The sequence below is a fragment of the Antrostomus carolinensis genome, unplaced genomic scaffold, assembly GCF_000700745.2.
Source record: "Antrostomus carolinensis isolate BGI_N321 unplaced genomic scaffold, ASM70074v2 scaffold33446, whole genome shotgun sequence".
Taxonomy (NCBI): Eukaryota; Metazoa; Chordata; class Aves; order Caprimulgiformes; family Caprimulgidae; genus Antrostomus; species Antrostomus carolinensis.
In genome coordinates, this window is record NW_010320407.1 from 9,104 (window position 1) to 36,471 (window position 27,368).

General features: G+C 52.9%; 1 protein-coding gene across 1 annotated transcript in view; it reads left to right on the forward strand.

The window, feature by feature from the left end:
- POLE (DNA polymerase epsilon, catalytic subunit) overlaps window positions 1–25,297 on the forward strand; it is a gene marked incomplete at its 5' end in the record, with an annotated part of 34,397 nt that extends 9,100 nt beyond the window's left edge. Inside the window, 35 exons of the mRNA XM_010169592.1 lie at window positions 782–994; window positions 1,931–2,038; window positions 2,807–2,935; window positions 3,321–3,423; window positions 3,518–3,664; window positions 4,514–4,659; window positions 6,177–6,325; window positions 6,701–6,793; window positions 7,063–7,207; window positions 7,709–7,866; window positions 9,754–9,949; window positions 10,664–10,878; window positions 11,162–11,264; window positions 11,462–11,542; window positions 11,616–11,738; window positions 11,822–12,040; window positions 12,690–12,932; window positions 14,132–14,275; window positions 14,600–14,740; window positions 17,349–17,502; window positions 17,579–17,685; window positions 18,370–18,546; window positions 19,415–19,638; window positions 19,778–19,998; window positions 20,607–20,811; window positions 21,284–21,457; window positions 21,724–21,849; window positions 22,978–23,110; window positions 23,226–23,412; window positions 23,529–23,660; window positions 23,754–23,947; window positions 24,164–24,364; window positions 24,640–24,765; window positions 24,891–24,980; window positions 25,184–25,297. Coding sequence (XP_010167894.1) covers window positions 782–994; window positions 1,931–2,038; window positions 2,807–2,935; window positions 3,321–3,423; window positions 3,518–3,664; window positions 4,514–4,659; window positions 6,177–6,325; window positions 6,701–6,793; window positions 7,063–7,207; window positions 7,709–7,866; window positions 9,754–9,949; window positions 10,664–10,878; window positions 11,162–11,264; window positions 11,462–11,542; window positions 11,616–11,738; window positions 11,822–12,040; window positions 12,690–12,932; window positions 14,132–14,275; window positions 14,600–14,740; window positions 17,349–17,502; window positions 17,579–17,685; window positions 18,370–18,546; window positions 19,415–19,638; window positions 19,778–19,998; window positions 20,607–20,811; window positions 21,284–21,457; window positions 21,724–21,849; window positions 22,978–23,110; window positions 23,226–23,412; window positions 23,529–23,660; window positions 23,754–23,947; window positions 24,164–24,364; window positions 24,640–24,765; window positions 24,891–24,980; window positions 25,184–25,297 — 5,421 coding nt within the window. The remainder of the gene's footprint in view (window positions 1–781; window positions 995–1,930; window positions 2,039–2,806; window positions 2,936–3,320; window positions 3,424–3,517; window positions 3,665–4,513; window positions 4,660–6,176; window positions 6,326–6,700; window positions 6,794–7,062; window positions 7,208–7,708; window positions 7,867–9,753; window positions 9,950–10,663; window positions 10,879–11,161; window positions 11,265–11,461; window positions 11,543–11,615; window positions 11,739–11,821; window positions 12,041–12,689; window positions 12,933–14,131; window positions 14,276–14,599; window positions 14,741–17,348; window positions 17,503–17,578; window positions 17,686–18,369; window positions 18,547–19,414; window positions 19,639–19,777; window positions 19,999–20,606; window positions 20,812–21,283; window positions 21,458–21,723; window positions 21,850–22,977; window positions 23,111–23,225; window positions 23,413–23,528; window positions 23,661–23,753; window positions 23,948–24,163; window positions 24,365–24,639; window positions 24,766–24,890; window positions 24,981–25,183) is intronic.
- Window positions 25,298–27,368: the final 2,071 nt, after the last annotated feature.

A 27,368-nucleotide genomic window follows, 5' to 3' on the forward strand; every position in this document is an offset into this window, starting at 1 on the left:
CTTTCCCATCCTTGTCAGGGAGGGAGTGAGGATGGATTTCGGAGGCTACTCCTTTCTCTCCACAGCCCTGGGGTGTTTTGAGAGAGGTGCCTAAGAACAAGAGACCTGAGGGTTGGCAGTACATAGCTGAAGCAAGAAAGTATGGCTGATGCTCCATGGTCAGCCAAGTTTACGTGCAGTTGTGGTCATGCAGAGCTGGGTCTCCTGATGACTGTTGTCAGCTGTAGGGAGCTCTCCATGCTAAGCACATAGGAAATGTCCCTCTCTTCCCACCTGGTTTAGCTTACAAAGGGGCTTGACAGTGGGGTAGTGTCAGGAGATGATGGAAGCAGAGATCTGGAGGTCTTTGCACTGTCCATAGCCTGCTCTCCTCCTGGCCAACACAAAGGAGTCAGTGTTGGTTTCTCACTTGCTCACATCGTCCTTGCTGTGGGCTGCAGCACTGCCCGCTGTGCAGTCACACGTGTCACCAGCTGAAGCCATCCGGCTTGCTGATGTGTCTGTAAGTCCAGTCCCACCATCACTGGTACAGCACTTCTTGCTGAATCATCAGATAGGTTGGAAGGGACCTTAAAGATCATCCAATTCCAACCCCGCTGCCATCAGCAGGGACACCTTCCACTAGACCAGGTTGCTCAAAGCCTCATCCAGCTTGGCCTTCAACAATTCCAGGGAGGGGGCATCCACAACTTCTCTGGCCAACCTGGGACACTGTCTCACCACGCTCACACCAAAGAATTTCTTCCTCACATCTCATCTAAACTGTCTTTGTCTCCTGCAGGTGTTAAGAAAAGGATCTGGGACACTGTGCGAGGCACTGCTGATGGTTCAGGCCTATCACGCCAACATCATCTTTCCCAACAAGCAGGAGCAGGAATTCAACAAACTTACAGAAGATGGCCATGTCCTGGACTCTGAGACATATGTGGGAGGCCATGTGGAAGCACTGGAATCTGGGGTGTTCCGCAGTGACATCCCCTGCCGCTTCAAAATGGTAAGGGACCACACAGACTACCTCTGTCCTTGCAAGAGCATGGTGGTGAGGAATAACCCTCCACTGGTGTTAACCTCTCCTGTGTGTCTCTGCTGGGCTTGGGCAGTACATGTCATACTTCAGGAGACCTTGAGCACCTGAAGGTGCATGGAGCTGGGTGGGAAGAGTCCTCCAAGTGACCATCTGTGACACTGGGAGAGCGTGTCGTATGTATCATGTACCGGAAGCAAGCCAGACCTTGTTGACAGCAAGGGAGAGTGGTGAAGTGAGGTTTTGGGGTTGGTTTTGAGACAGTGGTTCTTGGAAGATAAGCCTCTATCTCCTTGGGGTCCTGTCTTCCCTCTGTCCTTCTCCCACCCAAACTAGGCTTCTTCTGAACCCTTCCTGCATGTCTTTCACTGATTACTGGTTTACACTTTACACTTCTGTCTCCATCACCTCTGCCTTGCCTTGCTTCACACCTGTGTTGTGCTCACAGACTCTTTAAGTTTTCAGAGGCAGCTTCACTCTGAAGTTTTCAGCTTCACTCTGAAGTTTTCAGAGGCAGCTTCACTCTGCCGTGTGATGCATCGCACTTAGTGCGGGATGTTTTGGTGGATATCATCTAGTGAAGGATCATGAGGGAGAATGCATTGGGTGTATGAAAGGATCTGGACTAAGTCTTTGGACCCTTGCACCAGCCAGCATGTGACCATGAGAGGTCCTGCACTACCAAACACAAATGCAACCAGCTGCACACTTGTCTCTTCCCTTTGTTGTTTTTTTTTTTTGACCTGGAGTCAGTGGTCAAAAACCTGCCCATGCCTGGATCTGCTGCCCTGTGCTGCAGGGTCGTGCTTGAGCTCCCCAAGTCAGGCAGGGACGTGGGCAGGAGCTGCCAGCCTACAGCTAGGGATGGCTACCCATGGTCTCTTTGCCATCCCCACCCCCCTGCAGAATCCTGCTGCCTTTGACTTCCTGGTGCAGAATGTGGAGAAGACGCTGCAGCATGCCATTGAGGAGGAGGAGGGGTTGCCGTTGGATCAAGTCACCAACTTCCAGGAGGTACATTGGCTGCAGCACAGCTGGGTGTGGCAGGGAAGGCTGGGGCTGGAGCTTTAAAGCACCTGTTTAGGATCATTTTATGCTCTATGGAGAGAGACCAAGAAGCCCATCTATGGGTACCTGCAGAGTAGATGGTGGTAAGGAATGTTATAAGCAGCCACCACCTCCAGCAGTCCCAGCCAGGACCCCCTGCCCAGCTGCTGAAGCCCAGCCCAGGGGTCCGAGGTCTCTGCACCATCTGAGGTATGTGGTTCCTGCTGTCTCCTTTGTTCAACCAGGACCAAAGCTCTGAGAGGGCTGGGAAGGGATTTAGCGAAAAGACAGACCCCTCACATATCCCAGATACTCATGTTCCTCTTCTTCCCTGCTTCTTATTGGCTACGAAGTGCAGGTCGCCCCTCTCCAAAGCCAAGTCTGGAGTTTCTTGGAGGGCATCATCAGTCAGAGACTGGGAACTTCTGGTCTCTGCTGTTGCCTCCATTAACCCATTTGCACTGAAAAGGTCCTTGATTGAGTAACCTTGAGGAAGCGGCTGCTCTCACCTTCCATGTGCCCCTACAGATAAAGCCAACCTTGGATGGAGATTCAAAACAAAACCTAAAGTACTGATGGTTGAGGAGTCCCTGATGCTGCTCCTTTGGTCCTTTAAGTTTTTCCCCAGAGTCAGTGGCAGGTGTCCCTGTACAGGAGGAAAGGGCCAAATTCAACAAGTATTTGATCCATTAACTCCTTCCTGCCTGAGTTTCACTTCTTTTTGTCTCGCCACAGGTTTGTGATGAAATCAAGGTCAAACTGAATTCCCTGAAGGATGTTCCAAACAGAATCGAATGTCCCCTTATCTACCATCTGGACGTGGGGGCCATGTACCCCAACATCATTCTGACCAACAGGTTGCAAGTGGGTAACATCAACCTCATCTCTCTTAATTTGTCTTTCAGATGACCTTGGTGGTCCCTCTGATTGGATCACCCTAACAGCACAGGCTGACCTTTCTGCTCAGGGCCGGGGGATCAGATAAGGTTGGGTGTGAAGTTCAGTCAGGCTTCCATGGATGCCAGGTCTGCAGAGGCTGAGCTACAACTTCAGCTAGGACTCTTCCCTAAAAAACAGCTATAGTTGTTGTGGGTTTTGTGTTCCTGAAAGGCTCTGGAAAGGAGAACTCACTGAGTACCATCTCTGATGTTCACACATATGTTCTTCTGCCACCCAGCACCTCTTCTGGCATGAGTTGTCATTTGGAGAGCTGTCCCCTCTAACATCTGTGTGTCTTTCTTGTGTCCAGCCCTCAGCTATGGTGGATGAGGCCACATGTGCTGCCTGTGACTTCAACAAGCCGGGTGCCAACTGTCAGCGCCGGATGACTTGGCAGTGGAGAGGAGAGTTCAGTAAGTACAGAAAGGACCGTGGAGTCCAAGCCCCAGAGATGGAGGCAAATTCCTGCTTCTCTGCTGGGAAACTGAGAGCTGCCCTCCTCTGCAGTGCCTGCCAGCCGCAGTGAGTATCACCGCATCCAGCAGCAGCTGGAGTCGGAGAAGTTCCCTCCCCTGTCTCCTGAGGGAGCACCCCGCGCCTTCCACGAGCTCTCCCGGGAAGAACAGGCCAAGTATGAGAAGAAGCGGCTGGCAGGTAAAAAAAAAAACAAAAAAACCAAAACAACGTTGTGATCTGGAGCGGTGTTTTGCGGTGTTTTGCGGTGTTTTGCGACCCAGTCTGTGGGCGGTGCTCACCATTAATCGCCTCTCTATGGCTGTGGGCTTAGTTCAGGTGGTCTGGTCTCAGACCATGCTTTGGCAGGCTTTCTCCAGGATCCCAGCAGGCTCCTGTGTGCTTCCCAAAGAGGGGCCAGGCACTGGTGCCGTTGTGATCTGGAGCGGTGTTTTGCGGTGTTTTGCGGTGTTTTGCGACCCAGTCTGTGGGCGGTGCTCACCATTAATCGCCTCTCTATGGCTGTGGGCTTAGTTCAGGTGGTCTGGTCTCAGACCATGCTTTGGCAGGCTTTCTCCAGGATCCCAGCAGGCTCCTGTGTGCTTCCCAAAGAGGGGCCAGGCACTGGTGCCTGTGGCAGTGTTTCTCTTTTTGTCTGTCGAGAGCCATGGATTTGGGCTGAAACATGAATGGCTCCATGCTTCTAATTAAAGCCGGTAAATGGAGGGGAAATGTAACGTTACCCCATCACCTGGAGTGATGCTGTTCAGCAGAACCATCCAGCTGTCTGAGGGCAGAGCCTGGCTTTGTGGATGGGCCATACTTGCACCATGATGAGTTTATTTCCCCAACCAGTCCCTGCATCTCCATAACAAGGTGCTGCTTCTCTCCGTGCTGTGATCTTCCTCCCCCTCTCTTTGCAGTACGATTGTCTCCCTGCTCACCCATGCCTAATGCTTAGATGTCTCCTTGTCTGTGCTGTGTCTGTCCCTCTGTCTGTAGCGGGGCACCCATCCCTGAGAAGCTCTCTCTATTTCTTACCTTGACTAGATTACTGCCGCAAGGCATACAAAAAGATCCACGTCACCAAGGTGGAGGAACGAGTCACCACCATCTGCCAGCGAGAGAACTCATTCTATGTGGACACAGTGCGAGCTTTCAGGGACCGTCGCTATGAGTTCAAGGGACTGCACAAGGTACTGAGCTCGACTTCTGGCCTAACTTGTCTTCCCAAGGCTGAGGACCTCTTGTCTGTCACTGAAGACCTGAGTCCTAAAAGATTGCTCTGTTCAGTCTTTGTATTTGAGAAGGATGTGGTGGAGCTCCTGACAGCTGTGACTTCTTGCTGCCGAATCTTCAACAGCTGCTTCCATGATATTTGCTGCCTCTGTTGTGCTATTGGAAACAAAGATGCATCTCCAGGTTTCACTGGATTTAACAAATCCTCAGCTAGTCTCTGTTCTGATGTATCTGATCTGGCTGAGTTCAGTCTGGAGTGTTCTTCCTACATGGAGAAAAGAGACAAGCTGAGCAGCAAGGTCTAGACCTCAGGCTAAGGAAAGGTTCATTCCAGGAGGACATTCTAGTTCTCTGCTGGTTGAGGTTCATGCTAGAGGAGACCAGGGCATGTTATTCTTGGAGTGTGTTGAAGGCAATGACAAGGCCCTGGATTCTGAATGAGTTAATTAACGAGCTGATTTCTTTGTGGTTACTCCTGGCTGGCTCTTCTGCCATGTGTCCTGGGTGCATCCAGCACTGCACTGCGAGCCGGGCGAGGGAGGGGATCATCCCGCTCTGCTCTGCACTGGGGTGGCCTCACCTCCAGCACTGGGGGCAGTTTGGGCACCACAGGAGAAAAAGGATCTAAAGCTCCTGGAGAGTGTCCAGAGGAGGGACACAACATTGGGGAAGGGTTTAGAGGGGAAGGGTATGAGGAGAGGCTGAAGTCACTTGGTTTGTTCAGCCTGGAGAAGAGGAGACTGAGAGGAGATCTCATGGGGGTCTAGAATTTCCTCCCAAGGGGCAGAGGAGGGGCAGGCGCTGATCTCTTCTCTCTGGCCACCAACGAATGCCAGGAGCAGAGGAAATGGCAGGAAGATGTGGCAGGGGAGGGTGAGGTTGGCCATGAGGAAAAGGTTCTTGAGGCAGAGGGTGGTGGAGCCCTGGAACAGGCTCCCCAGGGAGGTGCTCATGGCACCAAGCCTGACAAGATTGCAGCAGCATTTGGCCAAGGCCCTGAGGGACATGATGTGAATGTTGGGATTGTCCTGTGCAGGGACAGGAGTTGGACTCGATGGTCCTTGTGGGTCCCTTCCAACTCACAGCATTCAATGATTCTATGAATCATGGAGCTGGCTGAGGCTTTTTCTCCATGGTGGTTCTGCTGTTTCGCCAGACATCATCAATTGTGGCAGGCAGTGCATTCAGTTCTTGCCTGTGCACACGAGGTGTAGTGCAGCTGATAGGTTGAATTCTGATCATCACCGTCAGAGTTATGGTTGGTGCTTCAGATTCTTCCTACCATGTGGCAAAGTGCCTCAGACAAACTCCTCCTCAACTGCAAAAGGAAAAGGAACGTTTAGCTCATGCTACTGATCTTTGGCAAAGATACTGTTCTAGAGTTGTAATGCTCTGCTGGGACTGAGGGGGAACCAGTTGGATACCACCAAGCAGTGATGTGTGGGATCATCCTGACTCTGCGTGTGGCTGGCAGGTGTGGAAGAAGAAGCTGTCTGCAGCAATGGAGACAGGAGACGCCTCTGAAGTAAAGCGCTGCAAGAACATGGAAGTCCTGTACGACTCCCTGCAGCTGGCCCACAAGTGCATCCTCAATTCTTTCTACGGCTACGTCATGCGGAAAGGGTGAGTCTCCCCCCTGGGCAATGCTGGAAACCAGGATTATCCTAGAGAGGCTGTCACTTGCTTCACCTGCTTCTGGAGCACCAGGATGAAGGCAAGTGCTGCCTGTAACACTCTCCTCTTGCTTCTACCAATGACTTCTCATCCTGGAGACTCCTGCCAGACGTTGAGCACTGGGTATAAGTGACAGGAGTCTTGTCTGTTAGTGGGTTTCCAGCTTTTCTGGACCGTCATAACTAGGGCAAGGAGAAGAACCTACCGAAGGCCAGTGTTGCTGTGTTTCTTGCCCTTCTTTCTCTGGAGTTCCTCCTGCCCTTTCCATAGCTAGGTTTGGGAGGGAGCACTTCATGCTCTTCACTTTGACTCCTCTGCTCACAGAGCTCGCTGGTACTCCATGGAAATGGCTGGCATAGTCTGCTTCACAGGAGCAAATATCATCACCCAGGCCAGGGAACTGATCGAGCAGATTGGGTGAGTATGTGCTGAGTTGAGGAAGAAAGATCCATCTGCGTCTGGGACAGATGTGGGAGCACGTTAAACAGCTGGGGCTTCTGCAGTTGATGTTGAAGATTCAGGTTTCTGACACTGCTGTGGTTATTCTGCTGCGTTGTGAGGGTTTGCTTTGCAGAAGGGACTGAAGGGTGGATGCAACAGGCTGCTTCTGCCTTTATGGAGGATGCAGAGCTGATCCTCACCTACCATCCACTCTCCTCCTCACAGTGACCTTCTTCCTTCCTTAGGAGACCTCTGGAACTGGATACCGATGGGATTTGGTGTGTCCTTCCCAACAGCTTCCCGGAGAACTTTGTCATCAAGTCAACCAATGCCAAGAAGTCGAAGGTGACAATCTCCTACCCAGGTGCCATGCTGAACATCCTGGTGAAGGTGAGTCTTGCACCCATCCAGGCCAGCTCTGCAGTCTGGAATAGAGGAGGTGGAGAACAGACAAGGAAGAAGGGCCTTTCTTCCATCTCTGCTCCCCATGTAGCAGCGGGACGCTGGGGCTGATGGCCCTGCTTGCTGCACAGCTGCTCTCTGCCCTGGCGAGCATCTGAGCAGAGGAGGAGGCTCTGATGTCCCTATAGCAGGGAGGGTGGTGTGGAAGAGGCCAGGCTTAGTGTGTGCTCACCTGTGCAGGCTGGAGTTCAGACTAGAGCAAGGTCCAAACCCCTCCTCTGCTTACTCCAGCTTCTGTAAGACAAAAGAATATAGTTTTAGGATCCCAAAGCAGTTTTCTTCTTAACAGGCAGGTCAGATGTTTTGATTTTTTGAGTCCTAAATTGTGCTGTAGCTTTCAGGGGGGGTGCTCAGTGATCCCTTTGGGTGGGGTGTGCCCAAGTGGCATCTCCTGGTGTAACCAACCCAGCTGTTCTCCTGTGCCCGTAGGAAGGCTTCACGAATGATCAGTACCAGGAACTGCAGGACCCAGCCTCTCTCACCTACATCACACGCTCAGAGAACAGCATCTTTTTTGAAGTGGATGGACCATACCTGGCCATGATCCTCCCAGCTTCCAAGGAGGAGGGCAAGAAGCTGAAGAAAAGGTGACATTTCAAAGCTTCAAATATTATCACTTTGCCCTTCATGCGTTTGGGGCACATTGGTCCTTGCCCTTGGAGCTGGCAGCACACTTGATTCGCTAGCTTTAAATGGCAAGTTCCTTACACCAGATCATCTTTGAATCCAGCTGTGCACTTGCCCCCAGTGCCATACTATAGCAATAAATTTTAGGAGATAACAGCAAAACAACATTTCTCCAACTTGGTGACCAGACACGATCTCCCTGTTTGACTCTGAGCTGTGCAGGAGAACTCTGACTTTCCTTCTGAGGACTTCTAATACTGCTTCTGTTCAACCTAATCTGTTTAAACTCCCCAGTTCCTGCCTTCCTATCTCTCAGGAGTTCACAGACCTCCAGTAACACTTCTCCTAGATGTTTCCCCTTCCTTCTCTAGTTGGAAGAGGTAAGAGGTCCTGCCTTTACTGTCACATTATGGGAGAATTGTACTCAAACTGCACTGATTTCTCTGCAGCCTCCTAAATAGGAACACAGAATCACAGAATGTTGGGGATTGGAAGGGACCTCGAAAGATTATCCAGTCCAATCCCCCTACCAGAGCAGGAACCTAAATGAGATCACACAGGAAGGCGTCCAGGCGGCTCTTGAATGTCTCCAGAGAAGGAGACTCCACACCCTCCCTGGGCAGCCTGTCCCAGGGCTCTGTCACCCTCACTGTAAAGAAGTTTCTTCTCAAGTTGAAGCAGAACCTCCTGTGTTCCAGCTCACACCCATTGCCCCTTGTCCTACCGTTGGGCATCACTGAGAAGAGCCTGGCTCCATCCTCATGACATTCAGCCTTTACATATTTATAAACATTAATGAGGTCACCCCTCAGTCTCCTCTTCTCCAAGCTAAAGAGCCCCAGCTCCCTCAGCCTTTCCTCATAAGGGAGATGCTCCACTCCCTTAATCATCTTTGTGGCTCTGTGCACGAGCTAGAGCAGTAGCAAGCACTAGCTAGAGGGGTGCCCACAGACCTGGGTCTGGCTCCCAGATTGGCTGCCCTCCAGAACCCTCTGTCCTTCCAGCTCATGCTTCTTTGTGCTTAATGCCCCATGGGACGAGCTCCAGTGTCCACTGTCTCTTTTCTGCAAGCAATGAGTCCCTGCCACAGGAGTTGAGGTGATGCCAAGGACTGAGTGAGCTCTGCTCCTAGGACTCTTATCTCAGGGCCTCTTGGCTTCTTGTATTATGGGGATGTTAGCAAGTGCATTTATTTCCTGGTCATTCTCCAACTGAAACAACCTGGAGGTGGCTGGCAGGCACTATTCTTGGTGGAGGAAGAGAAAGCTGTGCCCACAGGAACGTGGTCAGATGGGAGAAGGGCTGGCCAGGTGATGTAGGTTTGAGTATCCCCTCTCTTCTCTTGGCTGATGTTACCATAAGGTTGTTCTTGAGACGTACAAATAACTGGCAGGGCTGTGAAATGCCAAAAAATGCGAGAGAGAAGGAGAGAGGGAGGAATGTTCCTATAGTCGTGTCACAGCTATATCCAGTTTCCTCTGGACCCCTTTGCCAGCATCTGAGCTGACAAAGTTTCTTTCTTCTCTCTAAACATCTTCCTCCATTTCCCCACTCCAGCTCTTACCTCCCACCCTTTACTTGTGTGCAATTGAGATCATTCTCCCAATCCATATGGATGAGCCAGGGCACGAAGTGTTGTGCTTTTGCAGACCAAGTTGAAACGGTTGGTAGAGCAGTTGTAGATATTCCAAGATTATCCTAGTGCCGAGCACCACAGCTCCATTCAACGTGCCGGATAGCAGCGTGATAGCACGGGGAGAAACGCCCTGTCAGGAAGGACACCAGTGGGATCCTGGAGGACGTGTCCCTTGGCACAGGCCAGGTTTTGCCCATGCTGTGTCTCCTAGGTACGCGGTATTCAATGAGGACGGGTCACTGGCCGAGCTGAAGGGGTTTGAGGTGAAGCGCCGAGGAGAGCTGCAGCTGGTGAAGATATTCCAGTCTTCCGTATTTGAAGCCTTTCTGAAAGGCAGCACCCTGGAGGAAGTCTACGCTTCTGTGGCCAAGGTGGCCGATTACTGGCTGGATGTGCTCTACAGCAAGGTAAGCGCAGCTCCACAGTGCAGCTCAGCACATCGGTCCTCCTGAGGTGGAGCTGTAGAAGTGTCAGAGCTGGTCAGGTGCTGTGGTGAGGGTGGACTTCACTTGGACAGAGCAGGTGGTCTGCTGTACCTCTGATGGTCACTTCCATCTTATTTCTGCTGCGTTGGTTCTTTGGGGCTGCTCTTTAGTGCCTTTTAGTGCAAGTGCTCTTTGTTCAGCTGTAACTGTGGGTGAGTGGTGTCCTTTTCCAGGCATCTCCTTCATGGAACTGGTCTGATGGCCCTCATCCCCCAAGGATGTTGGCTCAGGGCGTTCACTGAGGCAGAGAGTGACAGTGCCACTTGCCTGTGGAGTGTTTTATGAGGAGCACAGAGGCATCAGCTGTACAGTAACTGGAGAGAGGGGGGGAAACACAAGAAATGGGAGAATGAGAGGGACTGAGAGCCTGGCTGGGTCCTTCCATTTTGCAATGAGCTTGTACAACAAGTTTTTGGTGAGCCCAACTACTTTGTGTGCACAACACAAAGCGTTGCTTGCCACAGCCCATGCGCCCACAGCATGAACCAGTGTAAGCCCCAAACCCACAGCTGCAACAGGGAGTAATTCCCAGGCTCCCCATAAAGAGCACTGGGTGTAGGCATTCCCCGTATCTGACAGCAGCAAGGTTTGTTCCTTTGGTTCTGGAGAGCTTTGCATGTTTTTCTTCCTTTTCAGGCTGCCAACATGCCTGATTCAGAACTGTTTGAGCTGATCTCAGAGAACCGGTCCATGTCACGCAAGCTGGAGGACTATGGGGAGCAGAAGTCCACCTCCATCAGCACTGCCAAGCGCCTGGCAGAGTTCCTGGGTGACCAGATGGTGAAGGATGCAGGGCTGAGCTGCCGCTTCATCATTTCCAAGAAACCAGAAGGCTCTCCAGTCACTGAGAGGTAACCCCATCTTGAGGGGTCAGAACTTTTCACAGTGTTGGGGCAGCCGAGAAGGGAAGGGCAGAAGGTGAGCGAGCCGGTGTGGTGTGGCCAAGTGACCACTTGGCTGCAGGCTCAGACCATGAGCAAGACTAGTGATGGGCAACGCCGCAGAGCTGCTGCGTGCTGGCCTCACGGGGTTGGGAGGAGAACCCTGGAGGGTCTCCACAGGCTGGGAGAGGGAATTGTGTGCTGACAGGACCTTGCTCTGGATGGGTAATAAATGCTTCACTGCCTTCCCCAGGGCCATCCCCCTTGCCATCTTCCAAGCTGAGCCCAGTGTGCGCAAACACTATCTCCGAAAATGGCTGAAGAGCCCCTCGCTGCAGGACTTCAGCATCCGTGCGGTGAGTGGGGCATCTGTGCATATGACCTCAGCTCCAGGACAAGGACTCATCCCTTCAGAGGCACAACCTGGGCAGCAGCTACATGCACTGGCAAAGTGGAAGGCTGGGTGTGGGGCTCCCAGGGAGATGTTTGATCCTGTGTCTGGTGGCCTTCTGCTCAGCTTTCTTCACTGCCTGCTGCTCTGTCCTCTTCACAGATCCTGGACTGGGACTACTACATTGAGAGACTGGGCAGTACCATCCAGAAAATCATCACCATTCCCGCAGCCCTGCAGCAGGTACGGCGTGGTGGTGGGGCAGGAGCGGGGGCTTTGTTCAGGGGACTACATGTGATTTGGAAATGCTCTCCAGGTAAAGAACCCGGTGCCACGAGTCCGGCACCCAGACTGGCTCCACAAGAAACTCCTAGAGAAGAATGATGTGTACAAACAGAAAAAAATCAATGAGCTCTTCACTTCAGAAGGGAAGAGACAGGTAAAGAGGGTGAGGGAAAGGTCCTGGCTGTGCTGATGAGGCTCTTCTGCAACCATGTCCTCCTGCTGTCCTTGCTCCTTCAGGTCCTCGCCAACCAGCCCCTGGAGGGAACACCCAGCTCACAGATTGGTGACATAGAGGACTTTGGGGCTGCCAAGACCCTTCAGCCACCAGTTCCTGTTGCAAATAAGCGGAAGCGAGTGCTTGCAGCAGAGGAAAGCCAACAGATGTCCCAGTACCTGGAGCTATCCCAGTCCTGGCGAGAGATCCTGGGTCCACCTCCACCCCTGGGCACCACCAAGGTAGGTGAAGCAGACTGGGCAGTAGATGGACAGGCTATGAGGACAGGCTGAGAGAGTTGGGGCTGTGCAGCCTGGAGAAGAGAAGGCTCCGGAGAGACCTTCTAGCATAGATGCTCTGAAGTTTAGAAACATTCCCTAAACTAGATCATCATACTAGAATAATTATTAGAAATATGGTGAAAACCAACCATATGAAACACTTCACTGAGATGAGGGTGGTCAGACACTGGAGCAGGTTTCCCAGAGAAGCTGTGGATGTTCCTCCTGTGGACCAGGACAATGCTCCTCCCTGGAAGTGTTGAAGGCCAGGTGGGATGAGGCTTTGAGCAACCTGGTCTAGTGGAAGGTGTCCCTGCTGCTGGCAGGGGGTTTGGGACTGGATGAGCTTTAAGGTCCCTTCCAACCCAAACCAGCCTGTGATTCTATGATTCTATGCAGCTTGGGTGCTGCCAGGAGCAAGCTGTGGGTCTCCTGCAACCCTCTGCACACCCGTGGCTCAGGGCTACAAGGAGACCAGGAGATGGAGAACTGTAACCACTGATGGAGAAAAGGGCGATGGGGTGTCAGCTTCACAGCTGGGGCTGGAGTGTGATGTGGGGCTGGAGGATGGAGGGTCAGCTGTGTGGTGTGGTGTTGGGGGACGGGGAAGTCTGTGCTGGTTTCTGGCTATACTCGTGCTGTCACCCCACTCCTGGTCTGGCTGCGCTTCCACCAGAAGAAGTGGGAGCTGCAGGCTCGGCAGCGGCGGGAGCGGCAGAAGAGGCGGCGTCTGGAGGACGGTGGGGTGACAGCAGGCGGAGGAGTGGTCCGCGATGCCCTCTCCAAAGGGCTGAGCAGCTACCTGCGCAGGACAGCGCGCAGCATCCTGGATTTGCCCTGGCAGATTGTGCAGGTACCCAGGAGGGGACCTCCATGGCGGGCAGGCTGGGGTCTAAGCCTTGAATTGACACCATCTGTGGTCAAATGGTGAAGTTCAGGGACTGCTGACCCCAACACCACTCTGACGTTAACCCTGGGGAGACCAGGTGGGGCTGCAAAGCCCCAAGCTCACCCACATTTGTATGGAAACGGGAGCACCCATGGTCATTCTTGGTGGTGAATATGGGATGTGGGTGTAGATCTGCCAGTGGGGCAGCTCCAGTTCAGCCCATGAGCAGCACTGTGCAGTAGTCACAGAATCACAAAAACACCAATTGAGGTTGGAGGTGAACTGGAGTCCATCTGGTCTGACCCCCTGCTCAAGTAGGGCCACCCAGAGTTAGTTGTCCAGGATGGCTTTCGAGTATGTCCAGGGATGGAGACTCCACAACCTCCCTGAGCAACCTGTGCCAGGCCTTCACTTTCACTGAGAGTGAAAAAGTGTTTCCTGATATGCAGATAGAACCTCCTGTTTTCCAGTTTGTGTCCATGGTCTCTGGTCCTACCACTGGGCACCACTGGGAAGAGCCAGCCTCCATCCCCTTGGCACCTTCCCTTCAGATACTTATATACATTGTTGAGATTCACCTGAGCTTCTTCTGATCTAGGCTGGACAGTCTCAGCTCTCTCAGCCTTTCCTTGTATGAAAAATGCTCCAGTCCCTTCTTCATACTTGTGGCCCTTCACTGGACTCTCCAGCATGTCCATGTCTATCCTGTACTGGGGTGTCCAGCACTGGGCACAGTGTGCCTGTGATGGACACAGGATTCCTGGGATGCCTGGAAGCAGGGTGGTGTTATCCAGGCATTTGCACAAATCCTTGTTATATGTGGCCATCTGAGCCCAGCCCCTTGTCACCCTCCTCATCTTCCAGAAAAGCCTTCAGAGCTACAGGCAGCCTTTGTGCAAGCACGAGACAACAGGTCCAGGATGTCAGAGTGACTCAGCTGACATCAAGGGTCAGCGTGAGTTGGTTGGCCAGCCTCAGCCAGGGAGTTTTCTCCATGGTGACCTGGGACAGTAGCAGGACACAGGGACTCCAGCGCTGAGAGCAATTACTCTAAGCCCCCTGCTCTCTTTTTGGTTACCCACAAAGTGTTCCAGAGCTTAGACATAAGCACTGATGAAGTGTTGGATCTCCCTGCTAACGCTTTGTATCCCCATGTCCTGCAGATTGCTGAGACCAGCCAGCCTGGGCTGTTCAGGCTGTGGGCAGTGATTGGGAGTGACCTGCACTGTATCAGGCTGAGCATCCCTCGGGTCTTCTATGTCAACCAGCGTGTCCCAAAGCCAGAGGAGGGAGCAACCTACAGGAGGGTGAGGACCTGCCCCTTCTGGAAGGGGAAACATCTGCTTGCGTTGAGATAAGGTGCTTCAGCTCCACTGCAAGCAGATACTGCAAACATCTGCCACTCTCCCACTCCATGGATGTACCTCATCCAGTCCATGTCCCTCTGCTCATCCCAGCCTGCCCAGGAAGCAGGTTCTCTGTTACAGGAATTTATAACGTCCATGAGCATAAACCACTGATTTCCTGAGGAGAGAGGAGCACTGGGAGCCGGGCTGGCTCAGACCCCAGCTCCTGGCAGTGGTGCTGTGTGGTGTGTTGTGCCCCGCTAAGCACGTCCCTTTCCTCGGCAGGTGAACAGGATCCTGCCCCGATCGAACTTGGTTTACAACCTGTACGAATACTCCGTCCCTGAAGACATGTACCAAGAACACATCAATGAGATCAACGCGGACCTCTCTGCTCCGGACATTGAGGGAGTGTATGAGACGCAGGTAGCTCCTCCAAGTGCTCGTTTTTAGGGATTGTTGAGTTGTAGCTTGTTTGTCTGAGTGGCAGGGATGCAAGGAGGACACCTGGCACTTAAAAATTCAACAGCGTGGTGAGACACCAAAAATCAAAGACCCTGCACAGCAGAGTACTGGGCAATGTACCCACGTTCCTATGGGCAGAGGTACTGAGTCGGCACACATTTTTAAGATAAAATGAGGTGCCGGTGCTTGCCTAAATATAGCAGATAAATGTTGAGTCAAGTTTTTGCCAGAATTGGCACCAGATTATCCCCTGATATTCCAACAGAAACCTCAGAACAGTAACTACCCTTAAGCACAAACCTAATAAGTTACTTCACAGAACGTGATGCAAGCTAGAAAATCTGCCCTGGGAGGTCTGCTCGGACTGAAGGCCAGACTGAAATAAAATATGAACTGTAAAAATCCTTCAATTATTCCTAGGCATACGACTGGCGTGGCTTTCCATATTTCAGTTTATCCTTAAAGCAGAATTAAGAATCCACTTACCTCCACTGGCATATTCCATTACCAAATACAATGTCTTTTCAGTTTGATGTCAGGGTTTGGTTTATTTGGAGTTAAAAAAAAAAGTGAAGATAGAAGGTGTTTAAATGGGAAGGGTGATCTATCTTCCTTTAAACCAACCCAGAACCAGCTTGCTGGTGTTTGAACCAGAAAAGATAAAGGGGTATTTAGAGTAAAGATGGGAGAAAACCCAGCACATGTGGAGTTGTACATAGGTCTGGATGCCCTGTCCTCTAAAATGAGGTTATAAATGCTTTAGAAAGAATAGGATACAACTTGAAAGTTTGAGAAAAGCAAGAATAACCTAAAAGAAGTTCAGTAGAAAACAATCAAGACAGAATTAAATTCGCTAGTGCTACTAATGCTGAAAGCCTGAAAATGAAGATAGGAAACTGGGATATCTGCTCTTGATGAGGACACTGGTTTGTTCAGCAGCTCCAAACCTGGTGACAGAAATTTAATCAAGAAGACATTGTAGTGTCAGGACCTGACCTATATGGAAGTGGCAGAGTAGGTTGTACCATTGTAAGAGTGGAGCTGTATGTTAAAAAAAGCAGAAAAGCAAGTGGATTTGCTGCTAAAATGCAACATGGAATTATTAGGGATCAAAAATCTTTGCCTAAGTAGGACAAGCTTGGTGAGTAGCGGTGCCGTTAGCTAAAAAATGCTTTGTGAAATGCAAGAGGCTGCAAGGGCAAAAAGAGCATCATAAACTTGAGAAATTTCAGATGCCAACGTTACTGGTGTTGCCTGGGAAGTGTTACAGTGGGGTGTGGTGAAAGAAACCATTTTAAGGCACCTTAAATTTCTGCTTTTAGAAAATTTGGATAAAGGTCCCACAAGGCAAGGCACAACTCTTGGTTTAGTAAGCAGTGCCCAAAATTTATTGCAAATGACGCTGCCAAAGTGAGTAGCATCTACACAACTTCATCATATCTTGTAGGAGATCTTCCAGTAGCAAACCTGAGTCCTCTCTGCTACCATAGTGTTTAAGAAATGGGACAAGGTAAAATCAAGATGCAGCTAGCTAAGAGGAAATTAAAATTAGCAACTGAAGTAAAGCAAGGGGCATGGAGATGTTTTAAAGATATAAAAGGAAGTGAGAGGATCAAGAGGTTGCAGCATCTGTTGTGCACGGGGAGGCTGAGTGAGCTGGGACCATTCAACCTGTAGGAGAAGAGGCTCAGGGGACCTTCTTGATGGGAGGCAGCAGGCAGAGACTGAAACATGGGAAATTCTGTGTAATTGCCAGAAAAAACTTCTCCTGCAAGGATGGTCAAGCTGGTTGCCCAGAGGGTTGTGGAATTTCCATCCTCTGAGACAGCTGGACACAGTCCTGGGCAAGGAAAGATCTGTCTTGATCTTTAAACATCTGCAGTGCAATTCTGAGCACAGTTTCCAAAAAATGTAGTAGGACTAATGCAGGAGAATGACGAGGAGGATGCGAGGGAGGGAATGGCTTCCTTGCAGGGATGGGACTTAAGGACACGAGAATGCTTTGGCTTGCTAAAGAGATCTGAAAATGGGATGTACTAGGGGTCTAGAATATAAAAACTGGCACGAGGGAGGTGTGATTAGGCAAGGAGTGTTTATTGCTTCTCGCTGTTTTGGGACTAGGTCCCACAGCAAGTCTGAGTCTTCTCAAGAAGTCCTTCTCAAGAAGGGAGGAGTCTTCTACAACGATGGAGTTTACAGCTGTGGGGTTAATAGAACAGGGTGGATCTCACACTGTGCCAATTATCTGGTGGTTCAGATGGGGCCTTTGTCTCAGGAGTACCAAACCACAGGCTGCAGAGCTGCAAGACTGGCCAGATATGGCTCCACAAAGTACCTGCTGCTGCCCTTGGTGGGATCTGGGGGATAGATAGGAACACATATGAATTAAGAATTAAGATACTTGTTCTGTATCTGCACCAGCACGGGTGATACCAAATTCATGCGGGAGGTGCCTCAGGTATATCCTACCTGTGTTTTTTTTTAAGCCAAGTTGTTCTAGGTCTGAAATTCCCAAGAGGAGCTTGGTAGTTGAACGTTGTTTCCACTACATCTCTCCCCATCATTCCAGGTGCCACTCCTCCTCCGTGCCCTGATCCAGCTGGGCTGCGTGTGCATGGTCAGCAGGCAGTTCGTCAGGCACCTGGCGGGGCGAGAAGCTGAGACCTTTGACATTGAGCACCTGGAGATGCGCTCACTAGCCCAATTCACTTACCTGGAACCAGGTGAGGCTCCACCCTGGGAGAGGGGCTCATGGAGCACCTGTGGGTACCACTGATGCTCTGTGCTCTGTGTCCCTAGGAAGTATTCGCCACATCTACCTCTACCACAGCTCCCAGGGCAGCAAGGCGCTTCTAGGCCTCTTCATCCCCTCTCAGCGCAAAGCTGCTGTCTTTGTGCTGGACAAGGTAAGGTGGGACTGTGGAAGCTGGAGGACTGGGGGTGCTGGGGGATGAAAATCTGGACATGAGCTGGCAACGTGTGCTCACAGCCCAGAGGCCAATAACCGTGTCCTGGGCTGCACCCAGAGCAGCGTGGGCAGCAGGTCGAGGGAGGGGGTTCTGCCTTTCTGCTCTGCTCTCCTGAGACCCCACCTACAGTGCTGCCTCCAGTGCTGGGGCCACCAACAGCACAAGGACACGGACCTACTGGAGCCAGTGCAGAGGAGGCCACCAGGATGATGCCAGGGCTGGAGCAGCTCTGCTGTGAGGACAGGCTGAGAGAGTTGGGGCTGTTCAACCTAGGTTTTAAACTAAAAAAGGGAAGATTTAGACTGGATGCAAGGAAGAAATTTTTTACAATGAGGGTGGTGAGACACTGGCCCAGGTTGCTCAGAGAGGTGGTAGAAGCCCCATCCCTGGAAACATTCAAGGTCAGGTTGGACGGGGCTCTGAGCAACCTGATCTGGTTGAAGATGTCCCTGGTCAGTGCAGGGGGATGATGGGGGTCAGGCAGCAGGAGGTTTCTCTGCACATCACACATCCCTGCTGTGTTTGGAAGGTACCTCATGATGCACAGAGGGGAGACCCCCATGGGACCACAGCCTGAGGTCCCTCTCCCCTCAGCTCCAATCTGGTCACCTTTGGGTGCAGGTACGCAGCAACCAGATGCCGAATCTCACCACCCTCTTCTCAGTGGAGCGCAGTGCGCTGCTGGAAAAGGTGGGTGAAGAGCTGCTGCCCCCGGACAAGCATTCCTTTGAAGTCCGTGCCGAGACTGACTCCAAGGTTGTCTACAGGGCTATCCAGCGGCTGCTGCTGGGCTACAAGGTGAGGTGAAGTTGCAAGGAAGGTCCCCGCAGGACCTCATCTGTGCAGGCATGTGGGAAGGGGAGGTTGCCACCAACACAAGGAAGATGTGGAGCTGTTGGAGCAGATCCAGAGGAGAGCCAGGAAGATGATCCAAGGGCTGGAGCACCTCTCTTATGAAGAAAGGTTGAGGGAGCTGGGCTTGTTGAGCTTGGAGAAGAGAAGGCTCTGGGGAGACCTCATTGCAGCCTTCCAGTGCCTCAAAGGAGCTTAGAAACAGGAGGGAGAGCAACTTTTGACATGGGCAGAGAGTGACATGACACAGGGAAATGGTTTTAAACTGAGAGAGGAGATCTAGGTCAGATACTGGGAGTAAATTTTTCACCCAGAGGGTGGTGAGACACTGGCCCAGGTTGCCCAATGAAACTGTGGGTGCCCCATCCCTGGAGGCATTCAAAGCCAGGTGGGATGGGGCCCTGGGCAGCCTGATCTAGTGGTTGGCAACCCTGTCCACAGCAGGGGGGTTGGAACTGGATGGTCTTTAAGGTCCTTTCCAACCCAAACCAGTCTGTGATTCTGTGATGTTATGGAAGGCACTGGTGCACCAGTTCAAACAGTAGCTGCTGGCCTGAAGGTCAGGGGTTGAAATGGATGTTGCTCAAGGCCTTTGTCTTGCTTGGTGTTACCTAGGGCAGTGCCAGCAGCGAGGCCACCTCAGTATCTTCCCCATCTCCACACTCAGCTGAAGAGCTGGTTGCATGGAGGTGGGTGCTTCAAGAGTGCTGGGGTGTGCTGTCCCCAGTGTGGGGACCTGCTGCTGTGACGGGGCATTGCTGGTTTCCTGATGCTTGCTGGAGAGGTGCAGCACAATGTGTCTTCCCTCACACAGGATGAGCGCCGGGGCCCCACGCTGGTCGCTGTGCAATCTAACTGGGAGCTGAAACAGCTGGCGAGTGGCATCCCCATCATCGAGGAGTTCCCCTTGGTCCCTATCCGGCTGGTAGATGGCATCAGCTACTCGGTCCTGGACTGGCAGCGCCATGCCGCCCGCCGGATGATCCGCCACTACCTCAACCTGGACACCTGCCTCTCCCAGGCTTTCGAGATGAGCAGGTCCCTGGGGAAACTGCCTTACCCTGGGGCTGCCGTGCCCTTGATGGGACCATGGGACACTGCCTTGTCCCTTCAGGGGGTCCCTGTCTTTTCCTCAGCTGTGCTTACCTCAATGGCCATCCACTTCTCTGTGCCCCAGGTACTACCACATCCCCATTGGGAACCTCCCCGATGACATCTCCACCTTCGGCTCTGACCTGTTCTTCTCCCGCCACCTCCGTCGTCACAACCACTTGCTGTGGCTCTCGCCCACGGCCCGCCCAGACCTGGGGGGTAAGGAGGCCGATGACAACCGCCTGGTCATGGAGTTTGATGAGAGAGCCTCCATGGAGATAAACAACCCCGGCTGCTACTCCACAGGTGAGGAGGGAGTCGGATGGGAGTGCTGAGCAGGGGCAGAGATGAATCCTGCTCTGTAAGCCCTGTAGAGAGATGGATGTGGTCTCCAAAGAGTCTCTGTTGACAGTAGTTACCAGCAGCTTTAGAGTTTCAGCAGTGATTTGGGCAAAGGGCATGTCCTGGGGCAGGGAGGTCTCACCTGCCATGTGTGCAGGCATCTGAATGCAGATTCTTTCCCAATTCACGGCCACCTACAGCAGCACTCAGAAGCCCATCTGCAGTGTGTCAGCCTAAGGATATACTCGCTCACCTGCTCATCCCTGGTGACCCTAGGACAGGTTGTTCTCAGAGGCAGAAGCAGCTTGAGTGGCAGTCAGCTCTTCTGAGCTCCTCTGCTGCAGCTTCCAGGAAAAAATGGTGATCCCTAGAGGGTTAGTAAGTCCAAGTCTTGTTGGAAGACAAGTGCTGGTCAAGGCAGTCACACCTGTGAAAGCATCTCCCCACTCGGTGCAGCAGCACCTATAGATCACCCTTATAACTGTGAAGAGCACTTCTGGCAGAGGGGTGGGGAGGCGTCCGTGGCGGTCCTTTGCCCTGTCTGCCTGCTGAGAGCTTGTGTTTGGTCTTAGTGTGTCTGGAGCTGGACATCCAGAGCCTGGCTGTAAACACGGTGTTGCAGTCCCACCACATCAATGACATGGAAGGAGGGTCCAGCATGAGCATCAGTTTTGATGTGATTCAGCAGGCGTCCCTAGAAGACATGGTGACAGGGAACCAAGCTGCCAACGTCCCGGCCAGCTATGATGAAACTGCCCTCTGCTCCAACACATTCAGGTAGGGCTCTAGGAGCCAGCAGGAGGTGGAGCATCTGGTCTCCATCCTGTCAGGTCCCCTTAGGGGTCCTGCCTCTCATTCCCTCCTGACTGTAGCCTTTCCCAGACTTCTGCCAGCAATGAGGCTCGTGGGGTGCTCTAAATATCAACTCAGGTCTCAAGGGCAGGGCAGGCATCTTCTCCAACAGACTTTTGAAAAGTCTGGGCTCAGGACTTCCTGGTGGCTCAGCCAGCAGATGTGTGGGGATGTTGGTGAAGACTTTGCCCTTTCCCATTTTTCCTTTCTTCATGCTCTATCACGTTATAGAGGCAAATATTAACCCCCTGGCTCATTGCCAGGGGCTTGCACATCTCTGCTGTGTCAGAGTTCTCGCTCTGAATCCTCCTGCGTATCCACAAATGTGTCTCTGTCTGGAAGGGGGAGGGTGTTGTTTATGGTTAGTGGGCTGATGCTGGTCTCTGCTCCCTGGCAGGATCCTGAAGAGCATGGTGGTGAGCTGGGTGAAGGAGATCACGCAGTATCACAACGTCTATGCAGACAACCAGGTCATTCACTTTTACCGCTGGCTCCGCTCTCCTTCCTCCCTGCTCTATGACCCAGCGCTGCACCGCATGCTCCACAACATGATGAAGAAGCTTTTCCTGCAGTAAGTGAGACATGTAGCGTGCCAGGCTGGTGAGTGGGGAAGGGACAGGCATGGAGTTAGTGGCCAGGAGGCTGTTGGCACCCACAGTCACTCCTCCCTGCCCCAGCCTCCAGAGACGTGGGCAGTAGGTTGGATCTCCTGTGCTGCTCCCTCACATGGCATCACTGGCACACGTGACTGGGTCAGCACGTTCTCCAAGTATTGCATCCACTGCTTGGGCTTTGCCTTCTTGCCTGCTCACTCCTGCTCCTGTGCCCTCCCTGCAGGCTGGTGGCTGAGTTCAAGCGTCTGGGCTCCTCTGTGGTTTATGCCAACTTCAACCGGATCATTTTGTGCACCAAGAAGCGGCGTATCGAGGATGCCATCAGCTACATGGAGTACATCATCAACAGGTGGGGTGTGCTCACCAAGCTGGGCCTAGAGATGAAGCTCCTGGATGATGGAGCTGAGTCAGGCCTTGGGGCCAGAAAGGAGGATGCCTTTTTTTCTGCCTTTTAATGGGCCTCAGCACTGAATTTCTTTTCCTTTCCCTCTCCTCCTTCTTTCCCTCTCCTCCTTCTTTCCCTCTCCTCCTTCTTTCCCTCTCCTCCTTCTTTCCCTCTCCTCCTTCTTTCCCTCTCCTCCTTCTTTCCCTCTCCTCCTTCTTTCCCTCTCCTCCTTCTTTCCCTCTCCTCCTTCTTTCCCTCTCCTCCTTCTTTCCCTCTCCTCCTTCTTTCCCTCTCCTCCTTCTTTCCCTCTCCTCCTTCTTTCCCTCTCCTCCTTCTTTCCCTCTCCTCCTTCTTTCCCTCTCCTCCTTCTTTCAAGCTATTGAAGGGACAAGGCTACCCATTTCATAGAACCACAGGCTGGTTTGGGTTGGAAGGTACCTTAAAGCTCATCCAGTCCCAACCCCCCTGCCAGCAGCAGGGACACCTTCCACTAGACCACATTGCTCAAAGCCTCATCCAACCTGGCCTTCAACACTTCCAGGGAGGAGCAGCCACAGCTTCTCTGGCCAACCTGGGACACTGTCTCAACACCCTCACACCAAATTTCTTACTCACATCTCAGCTCCATCTCCCCTCTGCCACTTTCAAGCCATCACCCCTTGTTCTCTCACTCCCTGCCCTTGGCCAAAGTTCCTCCCCACCCTTCCTGGAGCCCCTTCAGGTACTGGAACTTCTCTTGCTGTCACACCTGGAGTAGGGATCTGTCCCTTAGCTGTCCTCTGTAGGTAATATTCTAAGAATATTCAGGTTTCAATGCAGGAGAGACCTTCAGGAGAACTTGAGGTGCCCAGCACCTCATCCCCTGGCTGCCTCTCAGCATCCCAGCCATGGTACTGGTACCTTGACACAAGCACAGGGAGCCAAGACTCCTCAGGGATGCCTTCCCCTGGGGTCTTTGCCAGTGGTTGGATGGGAGAGAGGAGCCCCTTCTCTCCTTGCCAGCACCACCTCCTCCCCATGGTGTCCCACAGAGAAGTCTCTGAACTAGGGACAATGCCAATGCTGTGGGTGACTGCAGTCTCTTCCCACCAGCATCCACTCCAAGGAGATCTTCCACTCTCTAACCATATCCTTCTCCCGCTGCTGGGAGTTTCTGCTCTGGATGGATCCAGCAAATTATGGAGGTATCAAGGGAAAAGTGGATTCTCGCATCCACTATGGGGAGGTAAGAGACAGAAAGCGCTCGGTGCCCCAGGAGCAGGGTGTTGGGGACAGAGCTGAGTGGGGAGGCATTGGCGGGGCACGAGCAACTGCTGCAATATCACTGGCTTCTCCAGAAGGACACCAGCAAGAGGCAAGTGTTGGAAGAGGAGGACAGTGAGGAAGAGGAGGAGGAGGCAGTGGGGGAAGAAGAGGAGGAGGAAGGAGAGCCGAATGTGGAGGAGCTGCTGGAGAACAACTGGAACATTGCCCAGTTCCTGCCCCAGGCTGCCTCCTGCCAGAGCTACTTCCTGATGATTGTGTCAGGTGAGTTGTCCCAGGGAGGGGACGGGGTCACTTGTGCCTCCCCGGTGCCAGGGAGATCCTGCCCTGGGGCAGCTGCTGGCGCGGCTGGAGCTGGAGCCTTGTCCATATCTCCCCAGCCTACATTGTGGCTGTGTACCACAGCATGAAGGAGGAACTGCGGCGCAACGCCCCCGGGAGCACCCCCATCAAGAGGAGGAGTACCAGCCAGGGGTCCCAGGAGGTGCTGGGGGATGTGGAGGCCATGCCCGGTTAGTGCTGAGCTGTGCAGATGGAGAGCTACCCACCCTGCTGTCCCCGTGTGCCACAGTGTAGCTCAAGTGCTCTCTGCTCCGTCTCTCCAGGCATGATCACCTTCTCGCAGGATTACGTGGCCAATGAGCTCACCCAGAGCTTCTTCACCATCACCCAGAAGGTCCAGAAGAAGATGACTGGTTCTCGCAATGTCACTGAGCCTTCAGACCTGTTCCCAGTGCTGCCTGGCTCCTACTTGCCGCTCAACAACCCAGCTCTGGAGTTTATCAAATACGTTTGCAAGGTCAGCAGAGTGGGCAAGGCCCCTTTTCTGAAGGTTTGCAGTCAGGGCTTAAATTCTGGTCCTTGTCCATGGCTCAGATTTGCTGCAGCTTTCCTCCAGGAGTGATCTACAACCAGTTTGTCTTGCCCTGCATCCATGTGAGGTCACAAGGATATGAGCTATCCTGGTGAGGACACTCTCTTTGCTGGTAGGCTCACCTGGCTCTTATTCTTGTAGGTCCTCTCCCTGGATGCCAACATAACCAACCAGGTGAACAAACTGCGCCGGGACCTGCTGCGCCTCATTGAGGTGGGCGAGTTCTCAGAAGAAGCCCAGTTTCGGGACCCTTGCCGCTCCTACGTGCTCCCTGAAGTCATCTGCAGGAACTGCAACTTCTGCAGGGACCTGGACCTGTGCAAGGACCCTGCAGTCTCCCAGGTGCAGCCTCTTTCCTGGCTACACCAGAGGCCCCAGCATGGCAATGCTGGAGGTCCACCAGTCACCTTACCTCCCTTCTCTCTCCACCCCTTTGCTTTGCAGCTCTGCTTGTTGCTGGTGATCACCTAAAGGCCATTTTCTGTTCACCTGCTTTTCTAGCTGCTTGCAACAGCTCTGAGCATGCTTTGGCTGATTCTTTGTCTTCTCCAGAAACCAGTTCCACCATCCCAGTGCTTGGGATTCTTGATGCTCACCTCCTTCCTCTTTGTCCCTAGGACGGGCTGGTGCTGCCCAGCTGGGTCTGCTCCAACTGTCAGGCGCAGTACGACTCTGGTGCCATTGAAATGGCGCTGGTGGAAGCCCTGCAGAAGAAGCTGATGGCCTTTGTGCTGCAGGACCTGGTGAGTGGGAGGCTCCCCCCTCTGCCCATCCCCCTGGTTGGCTGAGGCCAGACACATTCACTCTACCCCTGACAGAGGGGCTTTGGCCTCATCTCCTGGCCCACATAAAACTCCTTGGTCTTCAGGTGTGCAAGAAATGTCATGGTGTGAAGGACACACACATGCCTGTGTACTGCAGCTGTGCTGGAGACTTTGCCCTCACCATCTCTTCCCAGGTACACTTGCCCAGCCCTGTGCCAGCAGCTCCTTAAAGGGACACCAAGGAGCCCTGTAGTGCCATTCTTTCCCTGTCTCTTCTCTAACTGCTTGTCCCCTGGGACCTGCTGTGCTGTGCCTGCCCTACCCGTTCTCCCTGGTGCCCTCCTGCTGCCCAGGAGTGCTGGGCAGCCTCCTTCCCTCCCTACTCTCTTCTCCCCAGACCTTCATGGAGCACATCCACATCTTCCAGAACATCGCCCAACATTATGGCATGGCCTACCTGCTGGAAACCATCGAGTGGCTGCTCTGCACCAAGCCCCAGCTCAGGCAATGAGCTGGTGGGCTGCTCCTCCTGTGTGGCCCCTGCCAGTCAGGGCACCAGGGCCATGCTCTCATGTCCGTGGAAGAGCGCTCACAGATGCCCTTGGCCATGGGCAAGACCCCAGAGAAGCTGCACACCCCTCCTGTAGCAAGGGAGAGAAGGCAGGAGCTGTGCCAGGGACTGGGCTGTCCTGCCCACAGGGCACCAGGGGCTGGAGCTGGGCTCTACAGGCCTGTGCTAGCCCCTAGCTGTGGTTTGTATTTGAACTTCTATAAATAAATGGACTGTAGAAGGCAGGTGTAGTTTTTGAGGAGGGGGAGAAGTAGGCACAGCTCCCACCCATGGAGCCCACCAGCTGTGACACCTATCTCCCCTCCATTTCACCTGCTGTGAGTAGCCCAGGGCCAGGAAGCTGAGCACTGGGGTTTATTGACTGGCAGCAGTGGCAGGTGGCTGTAGGACATGTCCCACCTGCACACGGGTGCAACTCTTCATGGGGACAGCAGGGACACTCAGAGCTGGGGGGGCCTCAAACATCTCTGTGCAACCTGGGTGTGTGTCTCCCCACCCTCAGTGTAAAACATTTAGTCCCAGGGTCCAGTCTGTATCTCTCCTCTTTTAGTTTAAAGCTGTTGCCCCTTGTCCTGTCACTACAAACCATCACTGAAAGTCTCTCTGTACCTTTCTTACAAGCCCCCTTTAAGTACTGAACAGTCACAATAATACTCCCCAGCACCTGTCACCACTGCAGGTGGTGACCAAAGACACCCTCATCTTCTCTGAGGGTTCACCTCATCACCCTGCAGCCACGAGCGCTTGAGGAGCCCTCCCACATATGTGTGCAGTTCTAGGTTAAAGAAGTGGAAGGTGAATCCTGGTGAGGAGAGCCCTTGAGGGACCAGGAGGGGCAGACACCCACCATGGTCCCCTTCCTGTGCAGAAGCACAGCAGAGAGGAGATGGTGATGATGGAGCTGGCAGGTTCCCTCTGTGCGTTTTTTCCTCCAGTCCCAGCTGCCGATGACACTGGGAGTCAGGTGGCTCCTTCCCAATGAGTGTGACGGTCTCTGCAGCTGCTGCTGTACTGACACAACTCGACATGTTCCCTCCCTGTTCCGAAGCCTTGCTGAGTGCATTCAAGTAACAACAGCCTTAGAAGGACCTGTCCCTGCCATCTTCTGTGGCAGCCAGCATGGTGGCACCCTGCAGTGGGACTCCAGCAGGACAAGGGGACAGTGAATTTACAGGATGTACTACTGCAGCCCAGGGAGAAGAGGGCGCATGAGGGCTGGAGGGACCCAAAACACTTGGTTTCCACACACACATTACAAGGCAGGGGCCCCTGGACACACATCCTAGGCTTCCAAAGGTCCTCATGAACAGAGTCTCTCATTCCACTAATGTGGCAGGGCGTGAGTCCTCCAGGCCTCCCAAGGGATGCTGGAAGAGCTTTCTTGGAGGCTTCCCTCCAGTTCAGACTTAAGAGAGAAGGGTCTCCTCTGCTTGTGCTGTGCAGGTGCAGCAAATGATGGGAAAGATCATCTGTGAGTTGCCTGTCTGGTCAGGCACTGGCCAAGTAAGGTCACATATAACTAGGACCCTAAGACTACAAATAAATTCAGATGCTAAGAGAGATTTCAAGATACCTAGTACTCCCTGAGTAGATCAGGATACCCTGGGGGCTGGAGACCAGAAAGACTTTCTTCCCCAGCCGAGTTTCCTGTGCCTTTTGGGTAAGGCAGTGGCAGGAGACTGAGTGTGCCCCACTGAGAACAGCCCTGTAAGGCAGCTGAAAGCAAGCAGCACCCCAAAGCCTGGGGGGGGGGGGAGGGGGAGAAAACAAGGTGAGTCCACACCAGGTGCAGGATCAGAGACCTCAGGTTCCAGGGTAAGGCTGGCACCTCAGCGAGGGAAGTAGCAAGGACAATCATGGTTCTGCTGACAGGAGCCCCCAAGGCCATGTGCTACTGTGGGTGAGAGGCCAAGGCAAAGTTGGCCAAGAGACTCCAAAGTTCATGTTAAAATGTTATTTTCCTGCCTTGTTTTTAAATATATGAAGTAGCGACCTTCCCTGTAGAAATACG